Genomic DNA, 20,036 nt, shown 5'->3' on the forward strand with positions numbered 1-20,036 from the left:
TCAGTTCTACTCTGCCAGTAACAACTCAAATTTGGCAGTAAAAATAGAGAACATGGAATTTCGGTGCTGATGACAAGCATGTAAGGTAGACCGAAAAATTATTTTAAAAAAGTGTGTGTGGGGGGTGGGGGGGGGTTACTTTAAATGAGACAGACAAGCAATTAAATCCATTAAATGTTGTAATTGCTTAACAACTCTTGACTGTTTCACTCACACAGGAATGCATTTAAATCACCTGTCAGCCTGTAGAGCAAAAGCTGTCTTGATTTCAGACAAGCACACAATCAGCTGCTCTGGGGGCGGGGGGGGGACAACTTGAATTTACTCGGCTTATTAAAAAAAAAGTTATAATCTTTCAAGAATAAATTTCAAGTTTCAAAAGAAAAGTAGTCACCTCATGAGAATGATTATTTTAACTTTTTTTTTTTTAATCTAGTTTATGGTCTTTAATTCATTTGCTCCCAAAATGTCTAAATGTGTTCTATTTTTAATGTTTTAGGTGTCCCAAAGACGTATTTACACGTTTTTCATGTTTTTTTTTTTTATTGTAGAGCATAGAACAGTTGAAGAAATGGTAGTTATTACAAATGCGGCCAGAAGGTGGCAGCAGAGCAAAAGAGATGAACCAGGGCCATGCTGAAAAAAACTTCAATTACTCACAATTTTAAATATATTTGTGAATAATGATAAAACTTAGCTATATTCTAATGCTAATTGCTGCATAACTGAAAAATAGAAATATTTTTTTTTTCCTGATGAAAGAAGATACTTTAATCTTTCTTTTGGTAGGTTCCATGTTTTTATTGCAATAGAACACAATATTCTGTGGGCCTTGCAAAATCAATCAAAATCCAGTAAAACAGCCGGGAGTGAAGAAAATAAATCTTGCAGGAATAGTTATAGGCTTTTTTTAAATTAAAAAACTTTTTTTTTTCAAGAAAACTCATGATATGGAAGTTTAATTTCCTTTGAAAGGTAAAATTTATTCTTTCTTGATTCAGATTTCTTAAAATAAAAAATGTCTTACAAGACTAAAGGCATATTATTTACATTTATGAATACATTTGGATTTTCACTTATTAAGGAAGTGGCAATTATTGACAATTTTGGCAATTTTTCGAAGTATTTTTTTTCTGAAAATGCAGATGTAAAAAAAAAAAAAGGGCTATTCTTGAGAAAGTGCAACTATTTTAATACATTGAAAAGAAGCGTACTATTTAATGTGCCTTCCTCTGTTTGTTCCAATCAGGTTCGTCCACGAGGGACGTGGGTCCGTCATTGGGCTTGAAGAAGTCCAGCTCTTTGGAGAGTCTCCAGACGGCCGTTGCCGAAGTGACGCTCAACGGCGATCTTCCTTTCCATCGTCCTCGCCCTCGCATCATCCGGGGCCGTGGCTGCAATGAGAGCTTCCGCGCCGCCATCGACAAATCGTACGACCGACCGGCTGCCGCAGAGGAAGAAGACGAGGGCATGGAGACCCGTAAGACATCCGTCTTGTAACTGTGTCTCTGTGCTGCCAATCACACTTTTCGCGCTGTCCACAGCGGGCGGCGGGCTGGTCAGTGTTCCCCAGCGAGGATCTCGGTTACCACGTAAATTGCCGGCTTGTGCCTGAAATGTTGCATTGTGACGCATGGGCGTGATAGCATCTTGGCTAACAACTGGAAGCTAACCGTTTATGTTACGTTTGTGAGTCAGAAGGAATGCTATTAGCTCTGAGCCTCATTAGCATCACCCTGCCAACCAAGTAATGCAGTGGTTCACAACTTTTATTGAGCACTTCTTGGCTACTTTCTAACCTCAAGTTACTTTAGGATGACTTTGTAGGTTATTTCTTACCCCCTGGTTCATATTACTTCCAAGTTAATTTTAAGTTACTTCCCTACCTCCAATCACATCCTGCTAAAAGTTACTTTCTGCTACAGGTTACTTTTTAATTAATTCCCAAGCTTAACATACCTACTGATAAATATTTCTCGCTGCTCCAAGATACTTTATTTACTTCTAAGTCTAAGTTACTTCCCAGCCTTAAGCTACTTCTTGAAGTTATTCATTACACTGTATTTCTCAGATACTTTCTAACCACAACTTATTTGAGGTCTGTCTGTCGCATCGAAAAATCTCATGGCACACCAGCCAACAATAGAGGTGGTAAAAATAAAGTACAGCTATTTGAGTAAAACAAAACAAAAAAATATTTATTATTAATTTAGCTTCTTATGATGTGAAAATGTGTTTCCATAGCTTGTCCATACATGAACTGACCAACAACAAAAGACTAGCTCATAATAACTGAAGAAATAAAAAAAATTCTCAGATAAGAATTAAATGACTTTTTCCACCGTTTGAGATGTAGAATAGCAGCAAAATAGTGCTAGTTAACGTTTTCAATGCCAGACATTTTAAAATAGAGAACCTATTGAGTGCCTGCCAACAAAGCACTCTGACTGATCTTTCAAAGGCTTAGGAAAATATTATGTTTTATGACCTTGTAAACACAGAAACCACCAAATAGATTATTATTATTCATTACTAAAAAAAAAAAGTTTGTTTCCTCCTTACCCCATTTTTCATTAATTAAAATCAGCAATTAAAAAAATGAGTTGGTTCCACTCAAATCACCAATCTTGAAACAAAAAAACTGCGTTGGCTCAGACTTTTCTCTGCACATTTCCTCATTTGCGCCCAAAAACGTATTTATACGTTTTGATGTTTTTATATATGCTAAAGCATAGAGAAGGCTTTGATGCAGCCTCTGATCTGAAGAGGTTGCTTAAAGCAATGGTAGTTATTACAAAACAACGGCCAACAGGTAGCAGCAGAGTATAAGAGATCAACCAGGGCCATGTTGCATAAAGCTCTTTTCCCCAATGGTTTAAACAGATTTGTGAATAATGATGAAACTTAGCTATATTCTAATGCTAATTGCTGCAAAATGGTGATGAAAGAAGAGACTCAAATCTTTCTTTTGGTAGTCAAAATTAAGTAAAACAGCCTGGAGCCCAAAAGTGGTGAAAATGGCTGGGAGTGAATGAGTTAAAAAATAAAAACATAGTTGGTGTCCATTTCCCTAGCTGGCTCTTCTCGTTAGTGTTCTTGTTGATGACAATTGATGTCAATGGACGCGCAAAAAGTTAAATAAGAAAAAGGCACATAAATAGATAAAAATGATGAAAGAGTTGCCCATATCCAAATAAGATAAGATCACCACTGTAGAGTGTAGACGCCAACCCAAATTGTCCCTGCCTCTTGAACCTCTCAAAAGTACTACCCCACTAGCAAGGACTTGCATTTCAACCCAGAACTACACATAGAACGTAGTTCCCACACAATAGGGGCTTTTCCACCGCCGAAACTTTTGGAGAACGTTTCAATTTACCTTGGTCAAATTCAGTTTGCGCGTTTTTCCACCAACAAAAACTTCCGGGGTAATTAAATTCCCCAGGGGACATCCGAGTACTATCTCAGCAGCGGGGTCTTGCTGAGCCAAGCTGGAACTTTGAGGGGACGGGCTGCACTTATGGAGGACCAAAACTGCCAAAATTAAAAAATAAATGACTAAATCTTACATTGGCTGGGCTCATCAAACTCATACGTCATCAAACTCATTTCAATTAATTACAGAGAACTCTTAAGACGCTGTGAAAACACAAATTATAAATTCCCTGCGGAACTTTTACAACCAAGAACTTCCTTTACCCAGGACTCAAAAGATCCTGGGCTTGTTGGTGGAAAAGCAGCTAATGGTAATTGGAAGGTTCCTGGTTTCCAGGGTAAAAACATGAACTTGTGTCTCTTGCAGTGGAGGAAGACACCGAGGAGAGTTCTCGCTCGGGTCGAGATTCCGTGTCCACAGTGGCCGAGTTGACGCCGCTGTCGCCGGCCGGAGAGAGGACGACGGTGACTCTGGTCAACGGCAACGCGACAGCCAAAGACGACAAGAAGAAGGACAAAAGTGGCAAGGACAAGAAGAAGGGGGACACGCACAAAGAAAAAGACAAGGACAAGGGAAAAGCCAAGAAGGGAATGCTCAAAGGTCTCGGAGACATGTTCAGGTAACATCATGTAGATGCTGTCTGGTTTTTGACTCTTATCTCTCCATTTAACTGCAGATCTATTTATGTTAGGTGTTCCCTTCATAAAAATCTGAAATTTACACTAAACTAGCTGTTGTCTGTCAATCCATTATTTTTCTGTCTGTCTATATCTCTTTCCATTATGTCTATCCATCCATCCAGTTGTTTCTATATCTAGCTATCTGTCATGTCTGCTGGTGTCTTCAGAGGTAGTCTGCTGATTTCGCAGTTGTAATCTGTGACTGTCCTTAAATGTTAAGTTCAATTATTTGTCCATTCATCCATCCAACCATGAATTATGTAATCAAGTCAGGTGTTGCCTTCAGGGACGGTCTTTATCTGCTTTATCCCACTGATTTCTCTGTCTTCTTGAATGTAATGTCACAAATAACACCTTCTTGGAACAAGAAGTTGTTTTGATGCTCACAAATTTTGACTGTGAAAATTGTTTGAAGGTTTGATGATTGATGTTGCCGGCGCAGCTTCTGTACTTGAAGAGATTTTTGCATTTGGACGTTTTCAGGTTTGGGAAGCACCGCAAAGATGACAGGATGGATCGAAAAGGTTCCAACAAATGGCGGCTGGGGGAGATGCAAGTTTTGGATGAAGAGACACTAAAGATGAGGATGGAGCAAGAAAGGTGACATCAATTAAATGATATCACATAAAATTGCAATTATCATCTAAATACCCCGCTGACCACAAAAGCGGGCACACCACTAAGTGAGAATTTCCGAATTATGCCCAAAGTGTTAATATTTGTCAAATTTCTGGGGTCCCAGGATCCAGGCCAAGACGCGTGAACTGCGTGAGCGTCAGGCACGGGAGCGGGATTACGCCGAGATCCTGGACGTGAGCCGCTCGCCGGAGAGGTCCTCGGAGGACGAGCATCTGTACGCCGGCCTCAGCCCGCTCAACAACGGCGGGCACGGCAGCCCCCGCAGTGACCGCCAAGGCCCCCATAGCCCCCGCAATGACCACGACCACTACCCCCGCTTACACCTCCACCACGCTCACCAACACTTGGACACCCTCTACACACAAGTCAGCAAGGCACGTCCTGAGAGACCCCCCTCTGCAGACAGGTACGTCTACTCAACACAATTTGGTGTCTGTTCCACTGCATCCAGAAGGTAGTGTGTAATGCATGTTCCATACACTAGAATAGGTATTTAAATATTTCATAGTGCACGGTGTGTCAAAAATGTATTTAATTCAAGGCTCTATCCTCAGAAAATTTAGAAAAAGTGAAGTTAATATTTTATCTACCAACATTTGTTTGGTGTCTTGTTGCATCTACTGACCGCAAGCTCTGATGATCATCATTTTGTGACTTAATACGTCTGCTGACCATGGCCTTCCGCTCGCCGCTATTTTTTGTGTTACGGGACAGCCGGTCTGTGACCTTTCCACCCCTTCACATTGGTATTTGTGTAAAAGGTCTTAGCGGGCTCGTTCTGGTGAGCCCGGGGCACAAATAAGAGCGTCGACCATCGCACCTGCAGGGGAAAGTAATCACAAGATGGCCGCTAAATGTCAGCACACAATACAGCCTTCTCCACAGAATGAAACCTTTTCAGCGTCTGACCTTTTTTTTTTTTTACTTTGTTCGTGCTCTCGCTTGCTGACTGGCCGTCATATTTTCACTTCAAAGTTCTCTACTCAAGATGTAACAGATCTGGCATTTATTCTTCTGCGTCTTTCACACGGAATTCCGCGAACACGGACACGACATTCAGATAATTAGTTGTGTGTGTGTGTGTGTGTGTGTGTGTGTGGGGGGGGGGGGGGGTGGTTGGTTTGGTCGTCTTACTTGCGTCTCCTCTAGCCTCAAGATCCTCAAGTGAGTGACGGTGAACTAACGTTACATGCAGTAATTTTGGTTGCGACACATTTTTTCTTTTTTAAAATATATTTTTATTACATTTTCTAAAACTTCTTGGGTGGCGGTCAGTTTACTTGGGTGGCCCGCCCAAGTATTAACGTGGTGTGGGAAACCATCTAATGTGCATCATTTCAAAGGAGACAGCAAATGTTGTGTTCACGTAGCATCATATCATTCACAACGCGGCATGAAATAATGTGGGGCCAACTGCAAAAAAAATGGTCTCTAATAATTTGCCGTGAAAGAATTTCTATGACTTAAATTGATATGGCTTCAAATAATGTGCAAAATGTTTTCAAGTAAAATAGCATCAAATAAGTGTCAAAAATTGTCTCAAATAATGTACAAAATGGCATCAAGTAAAGTGCAGAATACCTTCAAATAATAATTGAATGCCTTAAAAGCGTCCTTTAACGCCGCGTGCCATGCGTGAACCTTTCACACAGAACAGTTTCATTTAGAAAATCTTGACGTGCAGCTTGAAAGGGTCTCAAGTGTTCCTCTCATGTTGTTGCCATGGCGATGACACAATAACAACGTAGTCAGGATAGGAATACTGTCCATTCCCACCGCTACAATCCTAAGATAAATACCCCTCTCCTGAGATACAGAAACAGAAAGTGGATATCCTGTACTATCCCGTAGAGGACAGGAAGTGAGTATGGTAAAGGGGCCGAGGGTTATGTTTGTTAAGTTGGGGGTCCAATGGCATGAACATGACAAGTACAACATGCATGGTGTAATGTTTCATGGGAATGACTTTGGGATTGTTTTCCCCAAAGATCAGGAAGTTTGGAATTGTTGAAGGCTTTTGAGTTTGACGCTGTCACGCTGATGTCAAAGTCTTCACGTTTTCCTTCAACGAGTCAGTCGAGTGTTTGTTTGTCCAGAGTCCAGGAAATGTTGGGAAAGTTGCTTTAAAGGTTCTTTGCCTGGACACGGCAAAAACAAGGAAATGTTCGATTCCCACTGGCCACACAGCGGTGCAGCTTCCTGCAATTAGATTATTAATTAACATCTAAAATAGTTAGCATTGTTTTAAACTGAACACACAAAACAACATTTTAATGTAATGACAAATAGTGTGTGAAATTTCTTCAAATAATTTTCGATGTGCAACAAGACTTTAAAAAATTGCCTCAAATAATGTGACATCAAATAATGTGCAATGAGACTCCAAATAATGTGCCAGATGGCTTTGCAAACGCTATACAAAATGAGAATGACCTGTAAATAAATGATTCTAAAAAAATAAATAAAGTACATTAAATGACTACAAAACTAAAAAATTGTTTCATTTACTTTTAAATTATATATTTAAAAAAAAAAAACACTTGTGCATTCCACATGTAAAACTTTTTAAAGAGTTTAATCAATTAAATAAACAATAAAAGTAATCAATATAATTATTTAATAAATATTTGTATAATTATATTTATTTACTTTGGGACCAAATTGGGCAACTTGTTGCTTGTACGTCCCGTTCTGCTGAAGACGTGTGCCGGCCCACCGCTGCCAGATGCAAAGATTTTCTCCCTCTCTGAAAATAAGTCAAATCGCTTAAAAATGCAGGCAGGCTGGGCTATTTTTTCATGCCATTATTTGGACCCTCCCTTTGGCCTGTTGCTGTTGTAAAACGTGCTTGGGAAACCTGCTAGACTTTTTTTCCTCCCTCGTATTCATCTCGCCAAGCTAAACACTATGCATAGCTCAGCACAAATGTTTTCTCTGCAACAATGTTGGGAGGATGATTGACATCTGGCACTGCGTCGTATAATCCCGCAGAGCATAAGCGGAACTCAATCCTCTTTTTTTTTTTCTTGTTCAAGTGCTGAACTTGTGACAGCTAAGTTATTGTTTTAAAGCTTTATTCGCAACAACAAAAACAACACTCCTCGCTCGTCCTTGAATGATCATGAGAATTAAGCGCCGATTTTTTTTTTTTTTGTTCATCTTCCACTCTGAACGCTGAGAGAAAAGCTCCCGGGGATTTGCAGTGATTTGATTCTTGGCTCTTTATTGAACGGCCTCCATTACGCTTCATCTCCGCCGAGGGAATAAAATAAAAAGAAGACGCCGCCTGCAAACAAACCAGCAGCGTTACTTTGCCTTACCTTGCCTGTCTGCCTTTTCACAGCCCGATGTCTTACATTTTGTGTGATGTTTGCGCTCTCAACATGATTTCTTGCTGTAAACAAGGACTCTTTAAGGAGAGTGTTTACCAACTTTTTTTGGGCCGAGGCAACTTGTGATCTGTTGCTTATTTTTCTGCATTATTAACCAATTTAAAGTGTTGAAAGTACTGTAGTTTGAGAGCATATCTTTAAACTCTCTTGCACACTTGAACTAAGAAGTGCGGCATTATGTCACCTCAAGATTGAAATTCTGGATCTTTAGACAATAACTAGTAATAATACTTGGACGCATTTGAGTATGTCTATTTTGTCAAAAATGGATCTTTGTAATGCTTTTGCGCAAAGAGAAGTAGTCAGGCGCAAAAGTAAGCTGCATACAGAATAAATGAATAAACACTTTGGAGCCAATGAAGTCAAATTGGATACGTCGCCTGAGGCCCTTGTATGATGAATATTTTTGTGTGATGAATATTTCCCTTTCCACACTTTGTGCTGTCAAAGATTTGCTTTCCAACTGTACTCGGTGCCTCTCAACTCTGAAAAAGGCGATTTAGTTGGTGCAATGATTATGAAGGTCCCTCGCATTTCTGTTTTCACGGGGAATTCTTAAAATATTCGACAAACGTCACCATGCTGTGAGCCCTTATTGGATGGCACAGAAAAAAAAGAAAAGAAACTTCACAATTTAGCATTGCACATCTCTCTAGGTGACCTGCTTCCAATCAGGGCTCACTGGAGCAAAAAGGTTTCTTGAAACCGAAATGGCTGACTTAATGCTCAGTTTTAGGCATAGGTCCATAGGCTTTTTCATACTTGCTTTATGGTAGACATGCTACCACTTTCATGCCAATTGATTGTTCTGGTTTCACATGAATTTTTTTTTCTGACTTTTGAGTGTGCCTGTGTGTGAAATGGCTGCTTCGAACCAAAATTGCTCCTGTTATGGAAGATATGTCCACCCAATTCCTTGTTGGTTAGTGAAATTGGTAGCGGGGGCTATTTTTTTTTTCCTTTAAGGAACTCCAAGCCCTTAACTCATTCACTGCCAGCCATTTTCACTAAAGCAACACCCTTCGCTCCCGGCTGTTTTACTGGATTTTGACTGATTTTGCGAGGCCTACAGAATATCGTTCTATTGTTATAAAAACATGGAACTTACAAAAAGAAAGATTGGAGTTCTTTACATTTTGCTGCAATTAGCATTAAAATATAGCTAGGTTTCATCAATATTTACATTCCTGGTAAAAACACTGGCAAAAAGAGCTTGTTGCAACATGGCTCTGGCTGATCTCTTATACTCTGCTGCCACCAGCTGGCAGTTTTTTTTAAATATAAATACCATTGCTGTAAGCTACCTCTTCATGTCAAAAACTGCATCAAAGCCTTCTGTATGTTCTTGCATAAAAAAACAAAAAACGTGTGAATATGTTTTTGGGAGTGAAGGATAAAAAGTATTGAAAAAAATGTGTTTACACACTTTTGGGTTTGAATGAGTTAATGACATCAGAAAGCAGCCTAAAGCTACCCAAGGATCCATGCAACTCAGACAGCAGCAACACAATGAAAACAGTACAACAAGAATTGTGTGGGTGAAAATCACTCGGCATTAGTGTTTTAGGGTTAAAGACAGGGTTGGCATTTTAAATGGAAATCAACTGGTTGCAAAAAGAATAAAGCAAGACATAACAACTCAAAAGAGGTGTCAACAAACCTTTTTTTAAATAATATTAATAATTAATTTTAAGAAAATCTCCAGAATCACCTTTCTGAATCTCTAGTGATCACGTCGCATGAAGTGTCACTGCAATGCTTCTGGGATTTTTTTTGCCGACGCTTATTTGAGTTCACTTTGGTTTCCTGAGCACTCGTCAAGTACATCAAGTGAAATCCTCGAGAAGGAAAAGTTTGGCGAGTGTGTTTGTGCCAAAGTAATCAAGTTGTACTCAACAACCACTCAACACCTGAGAGGAACGCAGATCGTCATTCGCGTTGGCTTCAACATGTGCGAACTGAGCGGGCGTAGCGGGAACAGAACGTCTGGCGGCTCCGCTGGAGGAGTCGCCGTCGCTCCCCGCACGAGAAAAGCTGATGACACAAACTTGAATGTCGATGGGCGCCGGCGGCATGTGAGGCGCCTTCCTTCCCTACTTCTTAGCTTTGGTGGGAAAGTGGCCGCCTCAGCAAAGGCAGGATTTGCACACCTCGGCTTTTCTTTTTTCACTTTGCTTTTAGGTGCTTCGGTAGCTCAACTGCGCTTGATCTTCTCGTTGCTTTCGTTTCGTTTGTACTTCACCAGCTGCTTCGGGCTGTGAGCTACCCACAATGCATCGCTCCACTGGATTACCCTCATACCGCAAATGTGTTGACGTCAAACCACATTTTTTGCCCCAAATGTTGCAACAGTTTCTACCAATGCGACATCAGCTTCTAATAGTTTTGTTGTTTTTGCTATGGCGACCACAAATCAAGATTAACGATCTGTCGCCGACCACCCAAGACACTGCTGGTCTCTTAACTTTTTCATTCGCAGTAATCATTCTGTTGTGCACCAGAAATATAAATAATCATGAATGTAAGATCAAAATTTGGATGATAAGGGGAATAAATGTGATTTTCGGAAATCATGTGTTCAAATCCCTCAATCCAATGTTTTAGCATCGTGGCAGTCAGAATGTCATCATTTATATATTGTGGTATATCAATGAACCCTTGTCATCCACTCCTTTTGATCAAATTTTGTGAATAAGCGGTTTTAAATTATATCAAGAAGATTTTGAGATTTGGAATAGACCCTTAGAAAACAATCATCTCACACATGCTCACATTTAAAGACTAGTCATAGAGTTTTTAGTGGCTAGTAATTGTGAGGATTGTAATAAATAATCAGGAAATGTTTATTTTAAAGCAAGCGCTTTCAAAAACTGCTTTTCTTACATTTCATTAATGCGTTATAGTTCACGTGTGCGATCAGTAGTGTTGAAACGGCCTGGCAGCTGTTGTAACACGGCGCCGGCATGACTTTCATCGTACGTGAGCAAATCTTTTGGACGCGAGCCAAAAACTTCACAGTTGAGAGTTCCATGCCCACGGGAAGAAACTTTAATGGACGTGGGAGTGGACGCCTCAGTCGTCTTAAGAGGATGCTGGGTGAGTAGATCTCCTGTCAGAGACAAGACAGGCGATGTAGACTATAGATGACATCATTATCATTACTTCCAATTAGAACCAAAAAATCCCTTATTGTCATCATCCTCTTGAGATTAAAACAGATGTCGACCATGAGGGTTTAGATGATGTGTTAAATGGGCATTAAACTCATGAGTCATTTATGATGATGTCACTTAACAAATAACGAAAAAATCCCAGATTACACTGTTATAATCCCTCTTCATTAATAATCCACTGCACGGTGTCTCTCTTGAATTTTATCTGGTTGAATTTGACTAACAGTAATCCTTTCCTTTTAAAAACTAAACTAATGCGGTCCTAAAAGTAATCCCATGAAGTCTAAAAGTAAATGTGTGCTGTGCCTAAAACTCTAAAACCAACTTTTGCTCTAAAATCCAACCTTTTGGGGAGAGAAACGAATTGTTTGTGGTCGAAAACAAAGCTTTTGTGGTTTAAATTGTATGTGGCCGAAAAAAAAAAAAAGGTTTAAAATTCAACTTCTGTGGTTAAAAACCATAAACGGATGTGGTCAAAAACTACTTCTCTTAAGTCTGTACCTAAACCATTGAGTTTGAGATGTAAAACTAAAACTATTTCATCTAAACTAAAAAATTGTGCTCTAAAAATGAGACTTTGTTGTAAAAAAAAAAAAAAAAAAACTTTTGTGATTGAAAATAATTTTTTGCAAAACACATTTTTTTGCTGTGTAAAATCTGTGGTCTAAATTTAAACAATTTGTGGTCAAAATCTAAAAAAAAAAAAAAAAAAAGCTTAAAAACACACACATTGAGTGCAAACTCAACTTTAGTGGACTAAAACTAAACTGATGTAAACTGACTAAAATTGCCTTTATAATCTAAAATTAAACTTTTGCAGTTTAACAATGTATCCAAAACTAAATAAATCTATATAATCTAAACTAAACATTTGTAGTCTAAATGACAATCTTTGTGATCCAAAACTAAAACTTGAGCAGATGCTTTTAATTTTTGCAGTTGTCTCATTGAGTGCATCGTAGCGTGAAATCACAAACTATGTCAATTCCCTTTTTAGCTTTCCTTCAAAGTTGACACGTTCTCTCGGTTTCAGTGACGAGTTGTGCCGCCTTGCCAGCTTTTTTTTTTTTTTTACTTTTTTCATTCAGACAAAACACTTTGAGAGTCCTTTCAGGGAGCCATTAATGTCAGCGTGGAATCCACTTAAGGTGATTAATATTCAGCACAGCACTAATAGCGCAGCAGGATGGAAATTTTTTTTTTTGTACATTTATCTGAGCGTGGACAAACCCTGACAATATGTCATGCATCACAGCGGCAGCACTAGTGGCGGCGGCGGCGGCGGCACATGGTTTTTGTGCCGGCACAGCGGGGAAGATGGGATTGGAGGGATAGGATTGACGGTGATGGGATTGACGGGGGTGGGGCTTGGGTCTTTATCGTCTTTATAGTGTAACATCAGGGTGCTCTTAAAAGGCTGCTGACCCACATTTCATGTCATGTGTGTATTATATTTCTTGTATATTTAACAGCATATGAAATGAATGTGATCGATGAATGGCATTTATCCATATCTACACACATGTACACCCGTCTGTCCATTCGCATACACACAAACAGCTGCCAGCCCATTCATGTGTACACAATGTAAACACATTTGTCTATTTGCATCCACACGTAATGCACGAGTCTGTCCACTCACATATACAACACCCTCCATAAGTATTGGAACATTGTTGTTTTTCTTGTAGACTGAAGACATTTGGCTTTCATCTAATGAGATGATTAGTATGAGACACAGGTTCGGAATTACAGTTTTCATGGTAGTATTTACATCTAGATGTGTTAAACAAATAGGACAGTGCACCTTTTGTTTGAACCCTTAAGCCCATATCTCACTGAGCACAAACCTACGTTGCTCAGTGAGAACGGGCTTAATACTTTTAAAGTGAGCAAAAGAATTGGAAGAGTTAATAAATTAAAGGGAATAAGATTTTGTATTTGGTTGCATAACCCTTGCACTACTTGCAATAACTGCATCAAGCCTGCGATCCATTGACTTGACTCGACCAGACTTGACCATGCTCTATTGCCGTCATATTCAATGTGTGACTTGTATTGCATGTAGCTCATCTCGCTAAAACACAGTCAATAATTGTTTTATATTCTGCTACATAAATATGTAGCGAATATTATGCGACGAAGATGCAAATACCCAAATTAAAGTCTCCTTTCATCTCAATTGATGTTGTTTTAAAAAAAGGAGGTATCTGTCACGTTTGGGTTGCGTTTGTTGGACCCCAAAAGAAAAGAGCCGACCCAGCCAGGGCGAAAGTCACTCAATTTTAATGAACCAACAAAAAGCGCACAGCACGTGGACCAAAGGTTGCTCAACAAAAGGCGACGATGACAAAAAGGTGTACGTCGTGGGCAAAAACAAGAAAACACAAAATCACGCCGGAGGGCGGATAAAACAGAGAGGAGTGTAGCATACAAAGTTGATTAAAGAAAAACGCTACTAGTCTAATTGCTAGTGGTGTCCACAACACCAAGAAAGATTGCCGCTAGAAAGGTAGCAGTATCAAAACGTCAGGTATGGTGAGTAGCGTCACGGAGCAATAACCCGACACTCCTCTCTATTGCTGCCAGGCTTTTATTTCTGCCTGATGACCTAATGGGCAGCAGGTGTGTCGGCAGGATCCGCCCTCCAGCTGTTTCCCCAGCAACTGCAAGGGAGAAATCAGAAACAGCTGAAAACCAAAACATAACAGTAACTGTTACATCTGGCAACACGGTGTGCTCCCATCGGTGTTCCAGTTTATTATTGGGGGTGATTTGATATATTGTTACTTAAGTGGCTGCCCCCTTGACTTTGTTCTACTAATGTGGCTCTTGTGTAAAAAATAGTGAGAATCACTGCTCTATTGGCTTAAGATAAGCGGATTGACTTGGCCAGTCTAAGACTTTCTTTCCCCCTAATGAAGTCGTACTTTGTTGATCTAATCTCCTGATTAGTTTGGATGCATTTATCTGTAAATTGCCAGACAAAATGCTTTTGTAGACTGCAGAATTTATTCTTCAAGAGTTACACATTCAATACCGGTGACCTCGTTCCAGAAACAGCCCACTACCATGCATCACATGTAGGGTTTCCATCCAATTGTTCTGAATTTTTTAAGCAAATTTACTGAAAATGCGACTTCTGCCCGTTTTCTTCTGTTCTTCTTTTGCGAATATTGAGAGTGGGCTCCGCCGCTGTAGGTGGCGGTGCACACAATAGGGATGTGCTTCACCAGTAATTTAAAAGAACAACAGGAAGCGACTGCACCATGCGATGACATCGTATGAGTTTGCTTTTGTAATTCTTGATAAACCGTAACATTTCTTTGCTGTTTTCCATCTAAAATTGCATTAATATTCGCTTGTTTAATTAATTCCAAAAAGATTTCTGTTTTGTCGTCCCCTCAAACATAACCTTACTTTAACGTCCGCCATTGCTTTGAGACTACAAACGTACGTCGTGTGACGTAATATCCGGTCAAAATGTGCAACGTGCATCCGGTCTTGCGGTTATTACCAAAACCTATTTCCATGGCCAAAATTAGCATTTTTCGATAGACTTCAAAATCCACCCCCCGTTGCGAATTTTGGACCCTTTTTCGAATTTCGTTTATTTTCGCATTTCTTGAAAATTCTAATAAAAATGGGTGGATGGAAACCCCACTATAGATGATTTTGGGCTTCATTCCCATACACAATGTAAACATGTCCATCAATTAACCTTTATTATACGTCCGATGGCAGCTGCCTTTCCATTCACATATACGCAGGCGGAATCCTCATATCTCCAAAATCATCACTTTTTATGAGACTCCCAAAACGGCACGCTTGTTCAACCATTACATTGCATCATCAAGGAGAGCAATCCATTTACAACAATTCAGATGGGTCACTAATTGGTAAAAATAAATAACTGCACCAACAATGCGGACTGACCAACAGTTTTAGTTTGTTTTTTATTTTTTGGGGGGTGGGAGAGATGAATGTCTGGTCTTATGTTTTGTTCAAAATTGTTGACCGTAGAGGTTGTGCATCTGCTGCTTTTTATCCTTTAGCACATCAGCACCACCATAACGAGATTATTTCTAATCCAGCCTGCTTCTTTATCCACTTTTTATGTATGACCTCCCAACACTTAGATGTGAACACGTGTGTTCTGATCAAATGCACCACAGGAGGGATGGCGTGTTGGAAGTCGCCGTATGTAGTGTCATTGTATTGTGTGGCCTGTATTCTTTCTGGAATCTTCTCGTTTGTGGGCCTAGCCTGTAGCTAACAATTAGCAAAGCTCTCCACATGACCCCATGTCCATACAGATCGTTCTTTAGGAGCTCGTGCATTGGCTGGCCGACTGTTGAGCGGTTTGGAAGCAAACTTTTATGTTATTTTTGTAGGTTAGCAGTTTTTAGCTCTTTGTGGTGGTGCTATAGAGCGCAAGTGAACTCCGACAATGCGTCTGGACCAGTCTCAATTGTCGTGTCGCGTAATGGCCGCCTGCAGGTGTAAGCGGCGAGCCAGCCAGGTCATGTGATTGGATTGCGGCGGTCGAACCCGCGAGCGGGGAAGTCGCCTTTTATCTTCAATTGTTTGAAGACCGCAAGCATTCAGAGGAAATCAAGCGTGAAGTCAAGCTTTGCTACATGATGGGATACATCATCCCAGAACACATGAAGTCTCACAACATATAGCTGAAGTCTTGTAAAAAATGGTGGTGTTAGATGTAGCGAAAGGTGAGTAATTTACTTTTACAGGATTTAAAGAGTCAAAGTGTCACAATAGTTCGGTGAAATGGGTGCAAAATTAGCGGAAGTTTGCCATAAGTGTCATAGGATTCAGCAGAATTTAGCAGAAGTCTTGCAAGTATTGCTAAAGTGTCGTGAAATTCTGCAAAAGTCTTGTCTAATGTAGCAGAGTAAATAAATTATGTAAGACTTGAGCTGAATCTGCAATGGTTAGATTTGAAGAAGTCTCATTAGATTTGGAAGTGTTGCATGATTTAGGGAAAGTCTTGCGAGATGCTGCAGAAGCAGATATTTTGCATGATTAAGTGGAAGTAGAAGTCTTGTAAGATTTAGACAAAATCTCACATAATTTAGCAAAATATTTATTGGAAATGCTTTGCAATTTAGCAAAAGTCTTGCAAGATGTAACTGCAATATTTTAAGAGATGTAGCGTAAGGCTTCCAAAGTTGATCTTGAGGCTGGTTAGATTTAGTTAAGTGTTGTTCCGATACCCATTTTTGCAGTATTGGCCGATGCCGATACTGTACCAATACCTAGTTTGTTTTTCCCAACATGAAAAAGCTGCCCTGCCATTGGTTGAGAGCATTTAAGGGCCACCAGGATATCTTGGCTCGGCATGCAGTGAAAACGTCGTGCACAAGAAAGACACAAGATGCTGCATCCAAAGTCCTATATTAGCGTCGGAAATAATGGTATCGGCATGTTACTTGAACAACACTAGTTAGGATCTTGGTTTTCCATATTTTTCCTCCTCTTTTAGCTACATCTCATTTTATTTATATACAGATTTGTCTCCATTTTCATCTCCCTTCTTTCCCTTCTCATTCTTCTTTTCCATTTTCACCCTTTACTTTCTTCTTTTCATTCTCCTTCTCAACTCCATCTCCTTCTCATTGTCCTTCTAAATCTTCTCCTTTCCTTCATCTTCTTTCCCCACCTGGTTCTTCTTCTTCTTCTCCTTTTCCATCTTCTCATCTTTTCTCCTTCTTCATCTTCTTGTTCATGCAAACATTCAAGTGTATACCGCGGGTCTTAATTGTCGAAATTGATCGTTAGAATTGACCGGCCGTTAATGTCGTGGGGCTGCGGCATCACTCAAGTCTAAAGAGGACTTCCACAGGAAGTGCGACATGTATTGATTGGTCGTTATTTACACTAATGAGCCCAGGGGCAGGTCGCGGTCACGCTGGCCGTCGGGGAATAAAAACTGTCACGGATCAATGGGCTGTAACCGTCCGCCGCCCAGCTCATCTTCCATATTTCTCATGATGAGATCAATGGTTAAAAGCTACGTACACACAACTGGCAGCCACTCATCGTGATCGATGTTGGTTTGGAAAGAGTCATCAATGATGTTACTACGACACATGTGACTGTCGTTATAATAAGAATTAAGCACTGATGCATGGACGTTGGACGCAATGAGTTGTAACCAAATGGAAGATTTGTGGGTTTTTTTACAGAATGGGTTCTTAAGACTTTTTTGAGGGTCTACTCATGCCAGACATGTATGCCAACTTTCATGTTAAAAGGAACCCCGACTGTCATGACAAGTTTATTTATTTGGTTGTTACTAACATAACTATGAGATTATTTTTTTTTTAAATCCTTTACAGTTTAATGCATTTTGTAGAAACTTTATTTGGACCTACGTTGTAATCTTGAATGCATCTGGTGAATGACGAGAGCATACTCTCCCGATCGCATGTTGTTTCTTTAGGAACGCTACGGAGGCGTTTCACATTGCTCGCCAGAGAGCCGCCGCCATTCTACGTCACTACGCACTGAATGCGTTGCGACGTAAATAACAATGGCGGTGTACGTCCAAATAAAGTTTCTACAAAATGTATTAAACTGGAAAGGATTTTTGAAAAATGAATCTCATAGTTATGTTAGTAACAACCAAATAAATAAAATAGAGCAAACTTTTCATGACAGTCGGGGTTCCTTTTAATTTAGTAAGAAAAATATCTGGCAGATTTGTCTTAGAATGACCTTTGGAAATTGACAAAATGATGCAAACATTGATGCTTTTAACCATAGTGGAACACTTCTGTGTTATTTTGGGCGTGTCGTCTTGAGACATTGAGACAAGGCCTACTCATGATAGACAAGTATACCAAAGTTAGTAAAATCAATAAAGAAATAGATAGATAAATAATCCACCACTGCACCACCCACACACAGTGATGGAAACAACAAAATTAAAAAATCCCAGTTTAGTGTTGCTCATCTGTCTAGTTACTGGATGAAAATTGGAAACAATCGGACAAAATTTCTAGTCTTAGAAGGATCCCTGAAAATGGACAAAATGAGCAAAATGAACGCAAAAGGCGGACTTTCTGTTTGTTTTCCAGTATGGCTCTTCGAGACATTTTTGCAGTACTCGATCGATAGAAATGCCTCTCAAATTTCATGTTGCTAATTTTCAAGAATAAAAACCTGATTGACTTTTGTGTTTTATGCCAAATCGTCAAACTTCCCCTCCGCGCCATCCAAACCGAAATGACTTCCTCTTTGAATTCCAGCATGGTTCCTCGATACTTTTTTGTGAAAATTTTGGAGTTGTTCTGATGAATGAAACATTGAGCTGTGTTTAAATGTTTGTTCATGCTCCGTGGACCAACGCAGCGATCGCACGCTCACAGAAGAAGGTACGGCTAGCTTGTAGCTCCTTAGCGCTTTTGTAAATACTGGTTTGTTTGCAACTTTTTGCCCATGTCATGTGGGTGCTTTCAGGTTAAAGTCATTTTTGTGCTGCACCCCCCCCCCCCCCCCAAAAAAAAGATGCAACAAAATTATTTGTATTTGGGGGTCACGATTTGCATGGAAATTACATCAAATTTTGAAGAGGATTTGATGTGGTTTCGTTTTGGGTTCAAATGGTGTGTTAGTGGGTGCAGTGATACAAGAATGCTTTGTACTTGAAAGCATTATGTTGTTTCTATGTACCTGTGTCGCAATTCCATTTACTTGAATTTTACCTATTCTTTGTTTACCGTTCTCAAATTCACCTTTTCTTGTTTTGTTTTTGTGTGGAACCTAACTCAAATAGTTGCTGAAAAACTCACCTACTTGCAGTGATTTTTGTGCTCTTTCTCTACCATCCAGAGATGCCACCAAAGCGCTGGCTAATTGAATAGTCGTACTTGGTATTTGTACAGGTTGTGAAGGTGCAACGTACATGCCCACTTAAATGCCAACACATTTTGTTTAGCTTGTTTCCCGAACATAGCTAGCTCAAGGATAATGCACAATGGAAAGCGCCATTAACTTGCTAACGCTAATTAGCGTGTTACCTGCTGCTAATTACGGCTATTCATACAAAAGCGCTTCAGGAATGTTTACAGTGAAGCACCATGAAGCATAGGGTTCTGATGTGGATGTACAGTATGTACTGTATTTCTATTATTGCACTGATAATTAGTCATTTCACCGTGGAATATCAATTTGATATGCAGTGATGCCATGAGATATGACTTCAATTTGTTGTGTGACCACGCTTGCATCTCAAATCATCTTTCCCCATTGAAATGAATGGAAACGTGATTAATTGGTTCTAATCCCCAAAACACCCAAAATGTCTTTTTAAAAGGGGAAGTCCACCTTAAACATTTCTTGACAATAATATGTTATATGTCGCTAGCCTAAACCTTACATTCTGATTAATATTACATTTTTGGAATATGAGTTAAGCAGCAAAATCTCAGGGGGCGGCCATTTTCCCACTTGTTGTCGACTGAAGATGTGATCACATTTGCTCAGGGCTCAGTCAACAACCAATAAGAGCTCACCTGTTTTCTGAAGTTGCGCTGTGATTCATCTTCAGCCGACAGCAAGTGGCAAAATGGCCGCCCCCTGAGATAGATAAAAAACGGCTGGATTTTGCTGCTTAACTCATATTAACACAATATTAACCAGAATACCTTATTTAGACTAGTGGGGCTGCATAGAACATATTGTTGTCACACAC

At 39.8% G+C, this 20,036-nt stretch overlaps 1 protein-coding gene across 11 annotated transcripts in view; it reads left to right on the forward strand.

Annotated features, from left to right (window-relative positions):
- Positions 1 to 20,036, forward strand: part of pard3ab (par-3 family cell polarity regulator alpha, b) — a 156,327-nt gene that overhangs the window by 120,281 nt on the left and 16,010 nt on the right. For 8 of the 11 annotated variants that reach the window (XM_077559901.1, XM_077559904.1, XM_077559907.1 and 5 more), the window contains 4 exons: positions 1,250 to 1,480; positions 3,803 to 4,055; positions 4,600 to 4,716; positions 4,859 to 5,161. In XM_077559901.1, the coding sequence (XP_077416027.1) occupies positions 1,250 to 1,480; positions 3,803 to 4,055; positions 4,600 to 4,716; positions 4,859 to 5,161 (904 nt within the window). Of the gene's footprint in view, positions 1 to 1,249; positions 1,481 to 3,802; positions 4,056 to 4,599; positions 4,717 to 4,858; positions 5,162 to 18,694; positions 18,718 to 20,036 lie in introns of all 11 variants that reach the window. The other 3 variants (XR_013291438.1, XR_013291439.1, XM_077559910.1) reach the window with 1 other exon arrangement.

The sequence above is a fragment of the Vanacampus margaritifer genome, chromosome 2 (assembly GCF_051991255.1).
Source record: "Vanacampus margaritifer isolate UIUO_Vmar chromosome 2, RoL_Vmar_1.0, whole genome shotgun sequence".
In the NCBI taxonomy this organism is placed as follows: domain Eukaryota; kingdom Metazoa; phylum Chordata; class Actinopteri; order Syngnathiformes; family Syngnathidae; genus Vanacampus; species Vanacampus margaritifer.